This window comes from Diadema antillarum, unplaced genomic scaffold (genome assembly GCF_040938485.1).
Source record: "Diadema antillarum isolate AM-2024a unplaced genomic scaffold, OU_Dant_1.0 seq00000634_RagTag, whole genome shotgun sequence".
In the NCBI taxonomy this organism is placed as follows: Eukaryota; Metazoa; Echinodermata; class Echinoidea; order Diadematoida; family Diadematidae; genus Diadema; species Diadema antillarum.
Window position 1 is genome coordinate 661,972 of NW_027271551.1, and position 22,003 is coordinate 683,974.

General features: G+C 38.8%; 2 protein-coding genes across 2 annotated transcripts; both read left to right on the forward strand.

Annotated features, from left to right (window-relative positions):
- Nucleotides 1-466: 466 nt before the first annotated feature.
- On the forward strand, nucleotides 467-9,436 carry LOC139736253 (kelch-like protein 10). The gene is given in 11 exon segments (XM_071646985.1): nucleotides 467-791; nucleotides 2,462-2,676; nucleotides 3,438-3,718; nucleotides 5,063-5,294; nucleotides 5,844-5,894; nucleotides 5,896-5,966; nucleotides 6,432-6,600; nucleotides 6,603-6,655; nucleotides 7,207-7,431; nucleotides 8,464-8,693; nucleotides 9,171-9,436. Coding segments are annotated over 11 exon segments (2,118 nt in total).
- A 6,597-nt stretch (nucleotides 9,437-16,033) lies between these two features.
- Nucleotides 16,034-21,655, forward strand: LOC139736254 (cation channel sperm-associated auxiliary subunit TMEM249-like). The gene is made up of 6 exons (XM_071646986.1): nucleotides 16,034-16,160; nucleotides 17,261-17,364; nucleotides 17,910-18,093; nucleotides 18,327-18,412; nucleotides 20,957-21,035; nucleotides 21,591-21,655. The coding sequence occupies exons 1-6, from the start codon at nucleotides 16,034-16,036 to the stop codon at nucleotides 21,653-21,655; spliced, it is 645 nt and encodes a 214-aa protein (XP_071503087.1).
- Nucleotides 21,656-22,003: the final 348 nt, after the last annotated feature.

The following is a 22,003-nucleotide window of genomic DNA, read 5'->3' on the forward strand; positions in this document are numbered from 1 at the left end:
TTTGCTTTTATTTTCGTTTTACTTGTTCATGAAACCCGGAAGTATAAGGATCCCCACTGATCAAAAAGTGGCGCCGGCCTTGAACAAAAAAAAAAAAAGACGAAGTCGAAAGCTTAGTACACATTAACAAATCTGACTCAAATAGTTCTTCTTCTACAAGCATGAAAAAAGACATTTGTAAAGTGTGCCCCTTAATCTGCACGCAACCAAACTTTGTACGCGCATCTCTATGGACGCATGTCTGGAGACGCGCCCATTACGTCAGCATCCTCTGCTGCTATGGTAACGCGCGGGCTTCAATCATCCTGTGGCTATTGAGTAGGCTTATGTGTTTAGCAACGCGCGTAAAACCCAATGATATTTATTAAGGTGTCATCTCGTTCTTGGAAGTGTAACTAGAATGGATTGTGTTTACCCCCGGGATTAGACATTTATTTTGAGGAAGAATCGGGAAAGAAAAGATTTCATGGAAGCCGAAACGGAGCTGGAGGCTCCTGCTTTTACTATTTTCGACGAGCTGCGCAAGAATGGACAACTTTGCGATGTTACTCTGGATGTGGGTGACCAGAAATTCCCAGCTCATCGGAATGTTCTTGCGGCGTGCAGCAGATACTTTCGCGCCCTTTTCACAAATGGAATGCACGAGTCGGAGAAGAACGTTGTGAAGATACCGGGCGTTGATCCGCCCCTCATGGCGCAGATTCTCGACTACATCTATACGAGAACGACCCCCATCAACGCCGAAAATGTCGTAGACCTCCTGCCTGTGGCGGATCAGTTCAACGTGCAAGGTAACTATTCCTAAAGCAAGGAGATTCCTAAAGCATCCATTGGGGATGATGTCATCAATCAAATTCATGGCTCAAAGATCTTTTGATTAGGGTCTACCCGTTTCAAATCAGATGAACCAAGCAACGCTCGCTGACATCTGACTTTGATATGAGACGCTGGTAACTAATATTGCGTTCTCATTGCGTTCGATACTAAGTCTGCTATTATGCCTATAAAATACCCTCAAACAACCGACCTAATAGTTTGCAACCATCTAGGCCTAGACGGGTGGGATCTGTATAGTCTATGTTATCTTTATTATAGTTTGATGGAAGCAGGATGAGAGGAGGTAATAATGTAGAGGCATGGTTTATCTTCTTCTTCCGTTAAGCGCAGCTTCATGCTTGAAGATTACGCACCGTAGTGTGTGAGGGTGTGCAGCCGTATGTGTGCTCCACCAGTCAAATTCCACAAGTAGGCATCCGAGAGTATTTACAAAATATATGCATGGAGGGCAAGTAAAATCCATAATTTCATATATGAGCTGCAGTTACGTCTCCCTCGCAAGAAGGACTTGAATAATGCCTCGAGGGAGGGTGAGTCAGCCGGGTCTGCTGGTAGGTGGTTCCATTTAGACTATCATTATTGCGATGGGCCCCCATTATTTAGAGTCACTCTTTGCAACCTTTTTTATTTAACTCGATAACCAGTCAGATCGAATACGATTTTTTTTTTCACTTTTGACCGACATTGCGGCTCACCGGCACATGGGCCGTATATAGGCGCCTACCACTGGACCACCGGTTGAGAAGCACTGATTTTTAGAGCTTAGCTAACGTAAAGATGACAATGAGTGAAATTACAGAATGGTAGCCGTTTCAATCCTCAACTATATAAAGCTACATTAGCAGTGGACGCGTGGTGGAGGTACATTTAGAAACAGATGAACAGTGAGATATAGGCACCTAGGTCAACTACTAACGATGAGGACAAGAAAATAATGATTTTTATGCCCGTTTTCTTCTCAAGTTAGATAAAGTGGGTGAATCGTAGCAGCCATTCAAGAAGAGCGTATTATGATATCGCTCTTAAAAGAGTGACTTCAACTATTATTATTTATATTCATGATCCATGAAGGTAGTGTTGCCCCAATGCACGAATTACTCTAGCTAAGTCTGATATTGATTGTTGTCACATTGTCAGTAATCGTCGTTTATATAACCAAATTTTGTGAATGCGCCGATTTAAACATGAACGAACCCGTCGATCAGTGTTGTGTTCACTGGTTTTCATAGTCAGAAAAGAGACAAGAGATCTTCATTTTAGTTAACCAAAATTCATTGCAAATCACGATAGAGATAGCGCAATGACTCTCACTGTCAAAACGCGTTGTTAATAAAGTTGTACAAATCCCTGACCTTTCGCCCTACAGAAGATTTAATTTTTTCTTTGCTTTACTGTTTTTTTCTTTATTGTTACTCATTTTCATATGTATTTTGTCAATCTACGTTTTTACAATTATTACAAATAATACGCTCTGCTTATTAAGTTTGTATATAATTTCTCTGTTTATTTCATGGAAATAAATTTAGATGTTGAATCTTGAATCTTGATTTTTTAGCATGCTCCTTTTTGCTTTTCCTTGAATTTTGATGATGCCTCTTTCTCTGGTTTCTTCTCCAATCTATAGGTCTTGTGAAGGAATGTTGTTCGTACCTCGAGGAGCATTTCTGCCCCGCGAACTGCGTCGGGATGTGGCGCTTTGCCCAGTCCTACTTCTGCTTTCCCCTACAGCAGTCAGCCTTCCGCTACATCCTCGTCCACTTCGAGGAGGTCGCACTGGGAAGCAAGGCGGACGAATTTCTCGAAATACCCATCGAAGATCTTGAGACCATCATCAAACAGGTGAAAGACGTAATGGTTGGCAATTCTTTTGTTGTTGTTGTTGATGATGAAGTTGTTCTGCAATTGGGTCCCATTTCATAAAATATGTTAGGATAGCAACTCTTGCTGGAAGAGCAACTTCCAATAACAACAGCCAATCAGGAAGCTGTATAATTCTTGAAATCTTTGAAGGCTTCCGTGGTGGTAGAACGTTGGGTGGTAGAAGGCTTCACGGTGCACCACGTATTCTTTCTGGAGTATGTGAGTGGCCCTTTCTTAAGGGCATAATTCTTGTCGTTACCGTGACAATTTCCATTCTAGCAAGAGTTGCTTTCATATCAACTTTTTTATGAAATGGAGCCCAGGTTGCTGCATGTTGCTTCGAGTTTATATGATTGATATCCAATATTACAAAGCCTTCCCATTATCAGTTTGTTTTACATGAGATGAACCTCCTACATAGTTAATCAGTTTTATTTCGTAGTTTTCCTAGGAGATCCCAAGAATATTGATTAATCACGATAACCATGCCGAAAACATAAAGATTATAGTCGTGTGGTTAACCTAGATATCCTATAGCAAATTTCAATTGTCCTTTATGCATGAGAAATGTATCCTCCCTGAAAAGTGGTCTCTACCACCTGTCATTATGAGATGACAGTTATAATATCGAGTGTGTATATCGGTTCAGCGGTATAAAGCATCCAACTACTATAGGGTGCGAGAGTGACATTGTATATTGACAACAGAGTAAAATGATGTCGACTCTTGGAAATTCGTAGGACGAACTGAACGTGAAGATGGAGGAGTACGTCTTCGAGGCGGTGCTCCGCTGGGTTCGTCACCGCGAGGCGCAGCGGCGGCACCTCGTCGCGCGCCTCCTGCTCAACATCCGCCTCGGCATGATCAATACGGATTACTTCATGAATAGCATCAAAGCCCATCCCCTCGTGCGAGACGTGGAGGATTGCCGACCGGCCATACTGCAGACCATTCACTACACCTACAACTTCGACCCCAATGAGACTCTAAAGGGACCAAGTGCGGTCATCTCGAGACCGCGGTATGTGTAAATTTGCTATTTGACGATGCCAACTTTATTCAAATAACGATATTTATTTATTAATTTTTTATTCATTTATTTATTCATTTATTTTTTTTATTCATTTATTCATTCATTTATCTATCATTTGTTTAATTATTCATTCATTCATTTATTTATTATTTGTTTAATCATTTATTCATTCATTCATTCATTCATTTGATAATTTATTCAGTATTTTTTAACCAGGGTATAGCCCCATCTGTTGTTTCTACACAGTTATTCTTGGGAGCCCTGCAGCAATAAAAAAAAAGAAGTAACAATTGATTCAAATAACAAAGTAACGAATCTAGGACATCCTGTTGTACATAGCAATATCAAAACCATCGAAATGCTATGTGTAAATAGTGCATGATAATGATACACATATTCCCCACATTATTTGTAATAGGATTTATATCTTTACACAATATAGGAATATCGAGTTGCACGTGGAAATTACTCCTGAAAGAACTATAAACAGGGGAAAATGAGGAATTTGAAAAGACAGTTGTAAAGGAGGGGAGGAGGAGGAATAGAGTCTTTTATGTTGTGAATGGATGTGATGAGAAGGGGAAGAGTTGCCGTGTAGACGGTCTTAATGAGAACTCTTGGTATAGGATGAAATCCTGAAAGGACTGTGGAGAGGCCCTGACGAGGACCGTAGATTATTGCTTTGTTGATCACTCTCATACAGGTGTAAAACGTCCTTTCTTTTATCGACTAAAACATCTCAACCACTCACTCTTAATCAATTAGATTACTTAACAGATGAAGAAATAGTTATTCATTCATGGATACGATTATGATGTGAAAGTGCAACAATCTCAAAATGTGAAAGTGCATCAACATCAAAGCTATGAGGATCATGACTACCAATGACGTCATGTTTGGCCAAAAGAAACTTAACAGATCTCAAAACTGTTATGTACTCGTAAATACTTAGGTATACGAAAGAAGAGATTAGTTGGACCACTTAATGACACAATGTGCACGCGAAAAGGTGCCTTTCCGAAGCTGCCTTTATTTCGCAATGCGCATGCGCATCATACATTGAAGACACGTGCCAATGCATGGCACGTGATGGGGGGGGGGGGCATTTCATGAAGCGTTTTGTCAAATATTTTTTACCTGACAAACTGTTATATTAAGCTACTGAAATCCTTACATCTGGTTGGCTGAGAGCAAATTTGTTTGACAAGTTTGTCGGACAAAACGCTTCATGAAATGCCCCCTGGTTCTTCATACATAACAAAAACCACTATTAAGCAGCAAGGGACACACGGAAAGTATTCGTAAAGCCTTTGTGACTTTTCTTGATATTAGGTTGCCTTTCAAGCTCTTGTTCGCGGTAGGCGGATGGAGTGGCGGCAGTCCAACGAGTGCCATCGAGTGTTACGACACTAGGGCCGATAGGTGGGTGCTGCTAGACACACAGAACAATCGGCCGCGCGCCTACATGGGCATCGCCGTCCTCAACATGAAACTCTACGCGGTCGGCGGTTTCGACAGCAACCAGTATTTTAACAGCGTAAGGTGCTTCGACCCTATTTCCAAGGTAACGAACGATTTCTACCACAGTGTTGAGATTAACCAGATCAAATGTTTTTTTTTTCCTTACTTCAGTTTGGCACGCGTGCCGTTATGTTGTAGGCCCTATATGTCTCTATCACGACACACCCAGAAGTAACTTTGCTGTAATAATGAAGTGGCAGTATCTCAATTAAGTGCTGACGTGATGTTCGACATGACGCAGTGATGACATAATGTTCGACATGACGCACTGATGACGTAATGTTTAGCATGATTAACATATTATTAAAAGTTTTGAATGCACGCACACTAAAAGTTTGGACGTAATAATCATGCATTCAGAAGATACCTAACTCACTAAAATTTCACGTTGCAAGAGAGACCTGCTTGATTATTATTTTGTTTTTTGATTGCGATTAGTATCGACCTTACTCCGATGAAAGTGTAGGACGCCACCAGAATAGTGGTGTCGTGGTGACTTTTCCGTATTACACTTGCTCCTTCCTTCCTCCATTTCTTTCTTTGTTTTTTTTTTCTATTTGCCTTTTTCTTTTTCTCTGTTTTTATTACGAAGGTATGGACAGAGGTGGCACCCATGAACTCCAGGCGATGCTACGTCAGTGTTGGCCGCGGTAGGGGATCGCATCTACGCCTTGGGTGGCTTCGATGGACACACCAGACTCAAGACCGTCGAAAAGTATTTCGTCTATTATCCTTTCTGGATGAATACTCACTTCTCTCCCCACAGCCCATTCCAAGTTTGTCATTGCTGTCTGTTTGCAGAACCCGGTTGAGGATATTGATTCGGGGACAGGGCGTGGCCGGAAATTTATCATATTCAATGTTTCCTTCTATACTTTGAAAGAAAAAAAAAAAACCATATTATATTCGATGCCATGTGACCAAAGTAAAATAACATACTGCTATACAGTGTCACGTGTTGTATATTGACAATTGTTGCTTGATGAGAAATAACGTATGGTCTATAGAAAAAGATTTCCCAAATTGTTACATCATGCTATGATTATCATTTTTAAAATAGATTTATACCAATACATTTAAGTGGTATTATCATCCCTATAAAGGCAAGCGTGTGGACAATATTATGTCTGAATATAAATTATCAGGACACTGAAATGACGCTCAATATTACCTTTATAAGATACGACCCGGTCAACAATCAGTGGACATTGATCCGGTCGATGAACCACCATCGCAGCGATGCGTCGGCGTGCCATCTGGACGGCAAGATCGTCATCGTAGGCGGGTTCAACGGCAACGAGTGCCTGAACTCTGCGGGAGCTCTACGACATCGAATGGACGAGTGGGCGGGGACCTGCCTCGCATGAACAGCAGACGGAGCGGTGTTGGAGCAGTGGCCTTCAGGTAAGACGATGACTGCGGAAGCTATACGCATTCAAAATACCCACTATGCATGTGTGGCAACGGACAGGAAGAAACATTTACGCCAAAATTGATGTAAAATATGCTTCCTGTGTGCATGAAAAGGGATCCGTATCTTACTGCGTATCTTCGGTTGACTTTTCTCGTCTGGGAGCTATCATCCCCACACAGTGTTCTTATCAATGTAATCATTTGAATATTCAAACCATCTTGTTCCCGATAGTGGTGATCTGGTGAATTTTATGAGGTCATCCACAAACATAAATGTGTATTTGGGAGAGCTAATGAAAGTTGCATCGACACTGAAGTACTAAGCCCTATCTAATCATCAGCGCTTCCTTGAAGTCCATTTGCCTTTAGCAATGTCACCCCAATAAAGAAAAAGAAAATGTTAATTCAGCATTTAGGAATACGTTCTGTGATTCATTTCTTGGTTGTCATCAAGCTGTTCCTGTGCACGTCAACAGAGCCGCAAAAAGTGACAATTTAACAAATGCTTGCTCTCACTTTGGTCCGCGTGCAACCAAAAACAGAAGCAGCGTTTACGCCGTCGGCGGCTTCAACGGGCTGACCCGCCTGAACACGATGGAGCGCTGGGCTCCAGGAAGCCTCCAATGGACCGTTGCTCCAAGCATGTACATCCACCGCAGCAACTTCGGCGTCGCCGTCCTCGACGACATGATCTTCGTCATTGGCGGGTTCAACGGCATCACCACCATCTACAACGTCGAGTGCTACGATCCGGACAACGACGAATGGTCAGTCAGACACGTAGAGGTCATGGAGGGAAAAAAATGTGTTTTGGACTGATTTTTTTTTTCGATTGTTTGATGATTAAGCGATACTTGGGTATATAGTGGATAGGAAAGCAGAAAGACAGACTAATATGCATGTAGATACTGGAGATGAATGAATAAATGAATTAATAGATAAACACATAAAATATGAATAGGTAAATCATTTCAATTAGATAAATGAATCAATGCATTCGAATGATATATGAACGAATGGATGAATGAATGAATAATGAATAGAGATATACAGAAGATAGGGATTATGATAGACGTCGATTGATGATTAATGTCGATTTGGCATGTAGCCTTAGGTTATCGATATTTGAACACTATCTGTCTTTGGAATCAATGCTAATGGGCAATGTTTGACAGATAGGATTGCTGAATGCTTTAATAAATGCGTATTCTTGTCATGAAATATCTACACCTTTCCTTGCGCTCAAGTCTTGAACAGGGGTCGTTGATTACCTTGAGTTCTTTATCACCTTTGGGTTTTGTTTTGTTTTTTTTCTTCTATTTAATAAGAATGATGAATATTGATAGTCATCCAATGTCGTATGAATGCATCATTTCCTTCGTTGTCATAAAGGATAAGTTTACAGACAATTTCTTCACCAGGTGCTTGAAGAAATTTTCCGATAGGATATAAATTCAGTTTAAAACTGAAACAACAAGAGCAATAAACTTATATTCAAAGTGCCGTATGCAATATTTCTCAAGAAAAAGTTTGGGAGAAACAATTTTCGTAAACGGCTCACTAGCAATGGTATGAATGTTCATAGATATTTTGATAGTGACTACATCATTTTCATAACTTGTGTATGTACTATGCTTGAGTGTTTCCTCATTCACTTGCACATCAAAGTTCAGCTTAGTCACACAAGTTCGACAATTTCTGTAGAATTGAGCCACCGATATATCAAACGGTGTATATATCAAATCAACAAGCATGCATTACTACAACGTGTGGTTATACCTTCTGGCCGCTTGATCCAGGTACGATGCTTGCGACATGAACGTATACCGAAGCGCCCTGTCCATCGGCGTCGTGGCGAACCTGCCCAACGTCCGGGAGTTCACCTGGCCGAGGGATAGAGATCTACCTCCGCCGGCCTTCGTCCCCACCCAGGCCTCGCTCGAGCAGGCGGCCATTGCCATGGAGGAGAGCAATCATGCGCGTCTGCTGTCTAATGATCCAGCTGCAGAGGAAGCCGCCGATGAAGCAGGTAGGTAACCATGGTGATGACGATGAGATCAAAATCTGTGAGATTTACGTCACTTCATCCTTGGATGTGATGTTTATGGTCACATAGATTGCGTGATGAATCATAAAAAGTAACTTAGTATTGCCAAGGTTGTTTTGTCAAGATAAATATCAAAATGAGCAAATATTGGAAAGAGAAAGGGGATAGGTGGTTCGAGATATCACCGGCAAAATGGACGAATTCAGAGACTATCCCTGATGACAAGAACCACGACAAACTTATGTGTATAGTTCGCAAAACAGGGAACGCAGCTAGGTTATCGAGATACATTAACAACGATTATGATTAAAGGATGACGAATAATCAGAATCTGTGATTCGTTCGCGTGCCTTATTTTTCCTTGGAATTGTGATAGGGACATCGATTCAAGCAAACAATGCAAGCCTCGCCTATTAAACAGCAGGCCTATATAGACTTAAGATTATTTTTCTTTGACAGAAATTAACGAGTTTCTCCGTCGACAAGCTGCACTTGAGCAAGAGCAAGCCAACAACGACGCGGAGGAGTTTGAGGACGAGGAGGACGAGGATGACGACGACGAAGAGGAGGACGACGAGGAGGATGTTGAGGCCGATGAGGAGGTCCAGTTCCCCGATCGATCACCAAATCAGCGAAGGCACCCAAATGTCAACCCAACAATTGGCGCCAGTAGCAATGCTAGCCAAAGTAGGAGTAACCATAGCAACGATAGTTCGGGTCAATAATATAGATGAAAGGTGTGCTATAGTGTTGGAATGACAAACTGTGCGACTCCGACCATGATTCTATACCTATAAAGAGTCTCCAAAATATGTTCAAGATATAACACGGGGATGTAAATTGTGCTGGCTGTATGGCCCTTGAAAAAGAAGGTTAACAACGAACTTCATTTCGTCCACTCAAGCTGTTTGTCTTGCACCTTGCCGAGCGCTCTAAGGAGTCTAAAAAAGTATACTTAATGCAGCTGTAAATACCCACTCTAAACGTTAAACGTTATATATTTCACGTTATACCTAAAAGCTTGTACGCTCTTCTGTAAAAGACGTGCAATGTCGTTACGACTTTGTAAGCATATGAATGACTAAAGAAAAACAGAAAATCCTTCAAATTCATCTTCAGAAGACATTGCAAGTATCAGCCTCTTTAAAACCGGCTCCCTCTTCAGCGAATAGTTCATACAATGTCATACCGTTTCCTATTGACACCTTGAAGAGTGCCTTGCAGCGTATACAACATTATTCACTACATATCTTAAGACACTCATACAAGCACACACCAACGCACATACATCCGTACAAAATCTTACATAACATGGCTGAATCTTCTTTTTTTATGACTCACTCAACAAACACAATTATGGCATTCTGGTAGAACTTACTGTTTTCGTAGAAAATTTTGCGCCAACATAAGACATGGCTATGCGGATACCAGTCCCATCTTACGACAAATTTCAAATGAAGTTGAAGGAAGCATTGTGTTAAAACACACGACATAATTGGGAAAAGAAGGATTTGAATTCAAGAATTCTCGGCATTGGTCTCTGTGTCACAGATACAAGTCATTTCAGCCCTTCCACATGAACGCCTTTCGGAAGCAGCCACACATCTTGACGTTTGTGTATACTATAGCTGACACATTGGTTTGAGAAATTCAGTGATTGTCAACCAGTGAGAATATCAATCCAGCACTATATTGCACGGTAGAAGAATGCATCATGCATGTACAAAGGTGAAAAGCGGATAACCAGCATTGATATTGACCACAGTTTAAATCATCTCCCTTGAACTAAAAAAAAAAAAAGAACAGAAAGAAAAGAGTCGCAGTGGATATTTCCACTGAGTACAGCTTAAAGAATCTGCTCACTGTCTCTAGTAAAGGCCCGTGAGCTTGATTGGTCTCATGTACATAGAGAAATATGAAAGTACTTATATCATTTATAAAGGAAATCATTCTACGTTTAATGATTATATCTATTTTTCAAAGCAATAAATTTTTTGTACTTATTCATGCCGAAAGAGAGAAAGAAAATAATTGCGGTAACTTGCTGCATTCCTTTAATTAGATGCAAATAGATTGCCAATGTGGTGTTTGCAGTCGAGTGTGATATATTTCTCATGGCTACTTATGCAAGCGTCTGCCCTGTTCCTATTATACAATGTTTGGGAAATCCCTTGTTTGTAATGCAATATTGGAGATGACTGGCAGGTGATCCTACTATACAGGTTGGCCCAAAAAGTACGGAACGCGTTAGATCTTTAATTTCAACAATATCGTTGCAAATATGTCCTTATTTTGCATACTATTGGAAAGGCCATTCTTTTTCCAATAGAATGACACCAAATTCTTTAATTTTGGTTGGTGCGTTACGATTTTAGGACCATTTTTGTCAACCCTTGCAATTTTCAAAATGTGATCATTTTGCACTCTCAGGGATACCGAAACCAGCGAGAATTCGGCTTGCCATAAAACCAGTAGCATTCACAATGTGTGGAATGTGGGGCGGAATGTGTAATTGTTATTGTCCGTTATCATTGTGAATAATGTGAATGTCATTGTGAATATCATTGTGAATGCTACTGGTTCTATGGCAAGCCGAATTCTCGCTGGTCTCGGTATCTCTGAGAGTGCAAAATGATCACATTTTGAAAATGGCAAGGGTTGACAAAAATGGTCCTAAAATCATAACACATCAACCAAAATTAAAGAAATTGGTGTCATTCTATTGGAAAAAGAATGGCCTTTCAAACAGTGTGCGAAATAAAGACATATTTGCAACGATATTGCTGAAATTAAAGATCTTACGCGTTCCTTTCTTTCTGGGCCACCATGTATAGATCTTAAAGGGAAATTCCAAGTCAGTAATAGATTTGTCTGATAAGAGATAGTAAAATCTTGCAAGTGCGAGAGTGAACACTATTGGTCAAAATGAAAATTAGAGAAATTGTGATGGTTTGCTAATTTCTGCGGAACAGTTCTGGTACAGTTGATATGAATATGCAAATGATGAATATGCGAGCTGATGATGTCACCACTTTAGAATTTTTCATTGATCGCGTACAAAAAAAAAAAGTGACGAAAATTCAATTTTCTGTTATCAAAGTGTAAACCATACACTGCAAAAAGTCCGGTGTTAAATAGTGAACACCGAGCTGGCGTTAAATTTTCGGTGCTCATTTATGGTGTTAAATCAACACCTCCGGGTGTCATTTCCAATTTTTAAACTGTTTTTGAAGAGTTTCTTAGTAACTGCACTTCTTGTTGATTTTTAACTTAAACAAGACGATCAAGAATTTTACATTAAAATACTAGATTTTTGAAAAAAAATGTGAAAATAAATTTACACCACAGTAACACCAGCTGGTGTGGTCTCTTATTGAAGCTGGACTGGTGTTAAACCATTGATATTAACACCAACAAATATCAAATCAACACCATGTGGTGTCATTTTTGAATTAACACCAGTACAGTGTCAAAATAACACCAGGTACAGTGTCAAATTAACACCACGAAGTGTCAGGTGAACACTTTTCAACACCATCACAGTGCATTTTCAACACCTGTGGGTGTGGTCCTCTATTGAAGTTTGATCGGTGTTAGATTTAACACCCGTGGTGTTGAATCTAACACCGATGTTTTTACAGTGTAATATCATTCTTGGTTGAATAATGATCAGACACATTAGGTTTAAGTCTGGGGATATTCGTGTTGAAATGAAAAACTGGAAAGTTTAAAATCTTATTTTCAAACTGTATAACAAGTTGTGAGGGAATGACATCATCACTTCACTATTTGCAAATTCACATTGACTGTTCAAGAACTGCTTCCGGAACAATAGTGAAACTTCAAATTTTCATAAGTTCTTTATTTTTCGTCCAAATTTTGGTCAAATTGTCATTGTTGTGCCAAAAACGGAGAAAACACTCCTTCTTTTCAAACTAACTTTCAACTGCACAGGAATTTCCCTTTAAAGGAGTGGATCACTGTTCATTTCCCGTAATGTCCTTTGACTTACTTACCCTCCTTGTCTTCAAGTTATTCGTTTGGTGAATGATGCATTGTGATTGACACACCTTGACGCGTGTGCTGGAAGGGGGTGTTTTGTGCATCCAACATCAATACTCATATACATACATAATAATCGATATCCATGTCGGATATTACCTTGATGCATATAGAGACCATTGTCATAATGTGAATGGGCAACAACTCCAAATGTGTTATTGGTATCCATAGCGTCGGTATGTATTTTTTCCAAAGGTAATTAACACGGTTTGTTTTATCTGTTTTATCTAACAAATTTGTTAAACACATTCGGTTAATTTTGTTTTGGGAGAGTTTTTTTTTTCTGCTTGCTTGTGTTTATTTTTTATTTTTCGATTTTTTTCTTCGGCTTGTTCTTTGTTGTTTGTTTGTTTGTTTGTTGTGTGGTTTCTTTTTTCTTTTTCTTTTTCTTTTTGCAAGGTGCATTCGCTCTTAGCGAATCAGGAACAATATTGTTCCAATGTTCCCGTATCCGTCCTACGAGTATTTCTAACTCCGAGTGAGTCTTTACTGAGGTTATGTGCGATCGTTCTGTTTTGTATGTGATTCATCAATATCAGTGGTTTCAAAGCGTTATAAATTCTACGTGTTTTAAAACTGTTAAAACCATGAATGGATCATTTGGCTCTACAGTTTCAATTTAAAGCAAGACAAAATGACGGTGGGGTGATATATAATTATAGTTATATATACCACTTCTCTTTTGTATTACTAATTATTCATTCGGTATTGATGGACTATATTTGGCTTTGTTGTCCCAGACGGGTTAAACTATCGCAAAAGAAGCGTGTGACCCCCTTTTATTTATTTGTTGTTGTATGGTGTATTAATTGCCAAAGCAACATCACGTTTATATAAGATTATTTCCCTCCATGGGCATAATTATCATTTTTATCAGATTATGTCAGTCTTGATTACATATTGGACTCTTGATTTGCAAAACGTTGAATTGTCTGCTGTAGCATCTTTAAATCACAATACGAAGAATTGCAATGTTTTTGTAATAGAGTAAATTATTTATTTCCAACTCAATCGTGCCTGCGATTCTATACGCAATTTGATTCTGAAAAAAGGGATAGAATGTTATATAGATATATTTTTATGGTATGCAACATTTTTCTGCAACACTTTTCTGCAACATCTCTTCTTGATATTTGTGAAAGTGGTCAAAGAATTTGTTACATCTACAGCACGTTTGCTTTTTAAAAAAATAAAATACTTATAGTAACAAACGTCACTCTCTCCTTGATATAGTGCAAAAAAAAAATACTATATCTGCAAACAATGTTGTGTGCAGGGCACAATAGAAGTCTCGTTGTTCCCAACTTTTGCAAAACGAAACCATGTTCAGTACAGACAATATTGCCATACGCAATTTTTGGACTGCTGCTTTTCAGTTGTATACCTGACAAGTCTGGATTGATAAATAAAAGGCAGTATAGTCATTGTATTAAAGAGATGATTGTCATTCTTCAATAGAGCTGTTATGTTCTTTCTTGCCATTGACGTTGATTGAACTATCCACTGTATATCTCTGAGATATTTCATTATTTTGTGAATGTAAGATTCGTCTTTGGTATATATGGTATGTGTGTGTGTGTGTGTGTGTGTGAGTGTGTGTGTGTGTGTGTGTGTGCGTGTGTGTGTGTGTGTGTGTGTGCGTGTGTGTATGTGAGTGTGAGTGTGTAATTTGTGCGTATATGACTCATTTGCACAGAAAGGGTTAAAGGGTGTGTACAGTTCTGGTCGAGGTGAGGATTTAGCTTTTAACGTTTTGCGAGATATTCAGAAACCACTCTATGAGATGTCAAAGAGCATGCAATTCTAAGGGGTATCGAAAGTTTATTTGATGAAATCGGTTTTGAAATGGCCGAGATATCCAAAAACAAGGCGTGGCCTGTCGCATCACTTTTTTGGATGTCTCAGCCATTTGAAAAACAATTTTCATCAAATAAACGTTGAATCCTTCTTAAAATTACATGCTCTTTCATATTTCATAAAAGGTTTCTCATTATCTCACTTAGGAATATTCAAAACATGAATCCCCACCTCAACAAGTACTGCATGTACAGTCCCTTTAATGGATATTGCAAGAGAATAAACATATGCAACATGCAAAGAGGAATCAAATGAAAAAGGCCGTATTGTTTTCAAACATACATACACGAAAGAGGCAAGATTTGTTGTAATCACGTCTTTATTGATAAGTAAAAACAAAGGACATGTATTATAATATACCACGTCCTATTCTGGACACATGGGAGGTAGAGACACACTTTATACTTACAGTGAACAAATTACAATATAGCTATATTTACAACAGATATGTGAAGTTGAAAACAATCACACCGAATTAATCACCGTTCATTTCCCTACGCAGTACACATACACTGTATTACATTTCTGATTGCTGAAGCGTTAATCAACTGTACTGATTTTATATCTTATACGAAATTTTATATTTTGTACGTATTACATAATTTTGAGCGTTTAAGTGTCAATAACCAATGTAAGTTCGTCATTTCGTTATCTATCTATACATGCTCATAGTCGAAATGATATTCTTAGGAGCCCTACTTCTTATTGGTTTACAAAGCTGCTGATCCATATAAAACACATACCTAAACATATTCGTGCCTTATTGCCCTACCTTGCAAATCCAGCGTTCAGATTCAGTTACAACGTGTTGAAAAATGCACAGATTCTTCCCTAAATTGGATACTGACGATGCTCAGCCGTGGCGTGCTAATCATGCAATACGCGTCAAGGGTGTTGGAATAATACAAGTAGTCAGAGAAGGTGTTAATAATCTATGATCGCTAGGATGCCCCTGTCCAACGACTGATTTGATGCTCCTTCATACATTTTTTTTTTCATGCGTTTCATTGTCTTAATCTCACTTTCTTCGCAATCTACAAAAGAACCCTAATTTCCATTCTAGCACTTGATGGCGCAATTTATTGCAAAGATTGATATTTGATTATTGTACACCCTTGTATTACTTTGTTGTTGCTGTTATTAGGAGAAAAAGACAACAGTGAATGACGTAATAATGAAAATAATTGATGATGATCGCGCCTGCGCATTGTTTCTTAGTAAGAATACGCACAGTCCTGACGATGCGCGTACACAAAAATAGAGCACGTATAACATGCGCAACAAACAAATCTTAGGAGTGTCTGTTGCATGCTATGTTTATGATCCTGTAGTGTTGTAAAGAATAATGATCGCATACGACTTTCTCAAACTCTACTAGAAACGTTTCGGTTATTTCTGGTAAAATGAAGAAGACAGTGGTGGGAATTTTCGGGACCTGGGACATGTCTATCTGGTCAAGACCCGAGGACGTGTTCCGGGAAAAACTAGCGGAAAACCACACCCACCCGTTTACAGAGACTGCGCCAAATCGTAAGTAGAAATCGTATGGAAGATTCCTAACGTTAGAGCACGTTACATAATCAACGAGGAATTAGGCGACGTTGATGAAGAACACAACAGACTTCTACGATTTTTTAAAGACATTTTACATCACTAATTATTATATAGACCCCTCAGAATCATGCGGGTCAGTTTTTGCTCAAGGTGCATAGGCCTGCAGGTACGCGTCACTGCAGCGATTTGGTAAAGAAAAAACACGTTACTTTGAACTGAATCGAATTGAATACTTGTCCATGTATAAATATGTAGAGCCTACATAAACTTGTTGTTATATATGCATAGGGCCTACTTTATTGTTCATTATTATGTGTATGGTTGGGGCACCACCTATCGACAGGGCACCTTCCCATCGACACCCTGCGTATCATGGCTGTTTGCGTATAGAACAAAAAAGTACGCGCGGGATTAAGTGTCATTAGCTATAAAAACAATAAAAACGAAGAAACGAAAATCAAACTCAAACAAACCAAGCTAAAAATTACACATCCGATCAGTAACGACGCATGGCTGTGAAATTCACGTGTATTACCTATGGCCTGTGAAATTCACGTGTATACCTATGCTGTGAAATTCACGTGTATACCTATGGAGGAGAGGGGGTGTCGATCGCAAGGTTCCCTTTTTAGCTGCGCGAAGAAAACGGAACGCACGCACTAAAATTGCGCTATTTTAAAACGGAGATTCATAATCAACGAGACGGTCACGACATTCAAAACTGCAGTATTTATGGCATATTTGAGGTAAGAATTAGGCGGATTTGTATTATATTTTTAGAATAAACAAGCTACAGATCCTTAGGGTGTCGATACGTGGTACCCCCAACCCTACATATGTGTGTGCGTGTGTAGAGCCTGCCTGTTCTATTTTCTTTATAAATATATTTATACATTTAATAGAAAATCTATAGTGTATGTCCCGATAATCATTTTTTTTTTCTTATAGAGCTTTAATACATGTAGACCCATAATACTTTAAAGTGTATCTACTTTTATAGCCCCAGGTGGTTGATAGCATAACTTTACCATTGTTGATTACTATACGTGATTTTTTTTTTTCAATTTGTGACGTAGGGTTCATATATGAATTCCGATCCCAGTGGTTTTGGATTTTCCTCTTTGGAATCATCGTCGAGGTCATAGGAGTGACGCTCTGGTACCTGTTCTGGGATCCGTCGGTAAGTAACAATCATCCTGGAATACAAACAAAAAGATAAAGAAAATAACAAAGGGAAGGGGGGGCTCGCCCCCCCCCCCCCCTTTTTTGCACAATACATAGGAATACATACATATAGGGTGTAACCACTCTGCATGGTTTGACTACTATTTGACAGTTTGTGTGCTTTGAGGGCCGTGTAATTGGAACAAAAAAAAAAGAGCAAGGATAAAATCCTTATATTAATAGCGTTTTTCAAACTGTGTTATGTCAAATGTCCCCGAGCTGGTACTAAGAGAAGGAAATTCAGAGGATATCTAGCTAAGCAACACTTTTAGATTCTTTATGTTTGGTGAGGTTTTTTTTTTTTTTGTGTGGGGGGGGGGGACTTCTGAATGAAAATAAATGGAATATTAAGTTTCCATTTTAATTGCTTTCTTTCATTTTATCAAACAATGTAGCTGAAACTTTAATATTTCTTTTTTGTGAGGTTTGATTTGTTTGATTTGATTTGATTATCACACGTCAATTACTTTCTTGGTTTCATTTTCCTTATCCTTCGACCAGCAATTCATTTCGTTCGCCGTGCTCTTCTTCGTCATCAGTCTCCATCGCATCTACGTCCACAAGGACATGATCAAGATCATCATCGACCTCCCCCGAGGCGAGTACTACATCGTGAAGAAAGGTGATCTGACCTACCGCGGTCTCCTGCACAACATCTACATCAGGCTTATTGGTCAGAACAGCGGTAAGTGTTATAAAATATCATAATTACTCTTATGGGGAAGTTCAATGAGCACGATCGAGTGGGTGCAGCGAAAAGGCGACTTTGATTGTTGCAACTTCTGAGGGTTAGGGCTTACATTTAGTATCGTTACAGTCCGTTATATCCAAGGCAATATATATCAGACTGTTATAAATGGTATGTTTGCGGCACAGTTGATTTTTCTGTTAATGCTTCTCGAACAACCCACGCTGTAGGTTCTGGAGAAATTTTCTTCAAGATAGTTTTGAATGGCTACAACCTCGCTCCACAAGATTTGACTTCATCGACTGTTCGAAAAGAGGTAAGATAATTCTTCCCGATAAGTATATCGAGCAAGGCTTTTTGTCTCATTTTTTTTTTTAATCTTGTGCTCCGGCCTTAATACCTCACTCTGCAGTTCAGTTCAGTCAAAACCATTAACTTGGACAGGAGTATATCATGCTATGTCATGTTTACTGATTATTGGCCTATACACGTTCTGGTCAGAAATAAAGAAATCAAATCATAACAAGGAAATTAATACATTACTCAAGGCAGGACAGTCATTACAAAAGGATATTACAATGATTAGAAGAAAAAATAACGTGGATGTGTTGTTACACCGTGAATCGAAACCCATGGCTGCTGCGCATGTACCGAACACGCGTGTTTTGCGTGGATTTAGAATGTCATTCCGGAAAAAAGAGAAAAGTATATTCCCTACATCTATTTCGAAAAAAACAAATCCGGAAAAACTATAGTATCCGATACAAATGCTCACCCTGTGAACCATTTTCCACCCTCTGGATGAGAGAGAGAGAAAAAAAAAACAAGCAAAGATAGCATCGTTCTTGACAACCCACTCTCTATGGAATAGACGAACAATGAGACTTTGTTTTTCGAATTTTTGACAAAAGCCTTTACATTGCTTTTTTCACATATTCTAATTAGAGTTGATGTAATTTGTTTCAAATCAAATTGAAGGTTTTCTGCTTTGAAGAAAATCGTTACGAATGAATACATTCATTTTCTTCGTATAATCGGTACATTCAAACACACTAAACGTATACGTTACATTAATCTGATAACGGCATGGAATGATCTGTTGATTTCGAGCCATTCACGACAGAGGAATAACGGTGGTCTGGCTGAATTATTGTTAGAATGTATATTGGTGGGCTTTGGATGCAGAAGGCCACCGGTAATAAATGAGCAAATAGGTTGCAGAGATGACAGTCCGAAGAAAAAGTTAATACATGATTGCGTGTATTGTATGTAAACAAAGCGAAAGGGAAGCGATGTTATCCATTATTTTGTATTTTATTATCTATTTATTTATTCATTCATTTCCAGCAATAGGGTAGATAGCCCTTTCAGCACAGCTGATTTACAATTTCAATTTTTCAATTTTTCAATTTCAATTTATTTTCATATTTCTCGATGAAAAATTACATCAAATATAACAAAATTAAATGAAATACATGACATACATAGAATATTGCAAATAATCATGTAAAACATAATAGTGGTCGATCTGTTAAGTTTGGAATCTGTGAATGAATGCTAAAGAAATATGAAGGAACCTACTTAAAAGCGAGCTTGTTGAGCGTAGGTCCCGGTTAAAAACGAGTTTAAGATTGAGAAGGGGAGCACGGGTACAACAATGACCGGAACATAAGAGAAAAACAAAATAAAAAAGTACAAACATACAGTTATATAGCAAATTCTTCTCTAGTGCAGGTTAGGGGTCGGAAAAGCCACATGCTGTATATAGGCGGATGAACCATTGTCGTTCTGGCAATACAATATGACTTAATATAGTTATAACAACAATGATACCGTTCAGACAGTATTAGAAATGTGTACATTGCGTGTATTAAGAAGGGAACACATGCACCTGCAAATCCATTAAAAAAAGACATTCAACAACCAGTTGCAGTGCAGTGAGAATGTGAAATACCAGCTGTTTCCTCGTCCCAGCTATCTTTAAAGAAGGAAAAATATACATAAACACAGTGATAGAATTTAAGGGCGCAAACAGCTGGGCTCTTAAAGTCTGGTTTAACATGACAACAACCCTGGAGTACAGTATAACGGGATAGTCCTGGACAGCACAAAACAGAATTTCAGTGAGCTGATGTAGCGTAATTATTCAATAAATACTGTCTTAATTTGCATTTGAAGGATGACAGTGATAAACAACCTTTGAGTTCAGGGGGGAGGTCCTTCCAGTATTTCGGTCCCGCATACATAATTGTTTTCATCGCGAAAATTGTGCGAGTACGTGGAAGGTGATAAGCGTCCCGTTGGCGGGTGGGATAATTGTGAACTGAGTAGTTTCTTTTGAACATGTGAAGAAAAGCATCAGGAAGATCATTCCTTGAGTATTTATACATGAAAATACCTAGATTGTAATCAAACAAATCAATCAATTTCAAAATTTTTATTCTTGTGAAAAAATTCATTTGTATGAGATAAATATCCGGCGTTATTGATAATTCTGATGGCGCGTTTTTGAAGAAGGAATAGCGAATCAAGCAAAAATTTGGACGAATTACCCCATGCTAGAATTCCATAGTTGAGGTAAGGGGAAATCATTGTTGAATATACAATTTGTAATATATGTATGGGGAAATTATATTTCACCTTTACAAAGGGGTCCACTTGACATAAATATAAAATTGATATAAAAAACAACTACAGCGAGAAATACACATTAAAACTTGTACACCATGGGTATGAAATCATTGTTTTAAAAAAAGTGACTTACAGTCGACAAATTAGTATGATTCATTAAAATATTCAGTAGCAAAAGAACAAAATATACACAAAATGACTTGCAGTCGACATTTCTGCTTTATTATAGAAACTTGAAAAGTTGGGGCGCCGCTTGGCAAGCAGATTGGGCATCAACTACTTTGACTGGACGGACAAATCAACACGTCGTATCCTTTCTCTTTAGAACGAAAGGGAACTTTACGAGTAAAATTCATGAAACTCCCAGTTGTCGTATATAGACGATTGGTATTTGTTCAAAGAGTTGACAATCGCCATAGAATCTTGAATTCAAGATAATGAATTAAAATATTGCATTAGCAACATATTAGCATCTTTTTCTCTCTCTCTTTGATCCTCGTTATGCAAACAACACTGCATATAGCCACATTTTGATGATGCAGTAGAGATCCAAGGGTGATGTTCGTCATTCCGAAGGTTTGTTAATCCGAGAATTCTGTACGAAAAGATTCGTCGTTCCGACGAATCGTTAATCTGAAAATAGAAATAAGGCCTAACTGCTTATAACAATCTTTTGGAATAACGAACCTTATTTCGTTTTCGGATTATTAAGCGGACCCTCGGAATAACGAAACTTATTACGTTTTCGGAATTACGAACCTCGGAATAACGAACTGTAACCGAAATCCAATTACTCTGCTTAACTTTTGATATTTGTTTGTCGATAGCTTGCCCCACTGCTTTTCCTGAACAACAATTTCCAGATGTCATCCGCCATCGCTCGCCGTTTGCTTCGTCGCGAAGCAGCTCCATCGAAGAGGAACTCTGAAAATGTCTTCTCATTTTGTTTTTCTGTAAACGAATCTATTGTAGCAACACTTCATTTTTGCCGCTTTGAAGTGCTTTGAGAGGTTTGAATCATCAATATGTTATAATGAAGCATCCCAATCACTATCTCCTCGTATGCTTTCCTGCATTCCTACTCCTCCCCCCCCCCCCCCCCCCCCCGCCTCTCTCTCTCTCTCTCTCTCCCTCTCTCTGTCCCCTCCCCCTCCCACGTCCTTTGTTAAAATTCTTTTCTTGTTCTTTAAAGGGATGATACAGTTCTGGTTTCAAGAGGAGATTCAGATTTCGAATTTTTGCGAGATAGTTACTGAGAAACTGCTTATATGAAAAA

Coding starts and splice junctions, on each gene's coding strand:
- LOC139736254 (XM_071646986.1), top strand. CDS start 16,034: ATGAAGAAGACAGTGGTGGGAATTTTCGGGACCTGGGACATGTCTATC. Junction 18,413..20,956: donor CATCGACTGTTCGAAAAGAG/GTAAGATAATTC, acceptor GCTTTATTATAG/AAACTTGAAAAGTTGGGGCG. Junction 21,036..21,590: donor GACGGACAAATCAACACGTC/GTATCCTTTCTC, acceptor AACAATTTCCAG/ATGTCATCCGCCATCGCTCG.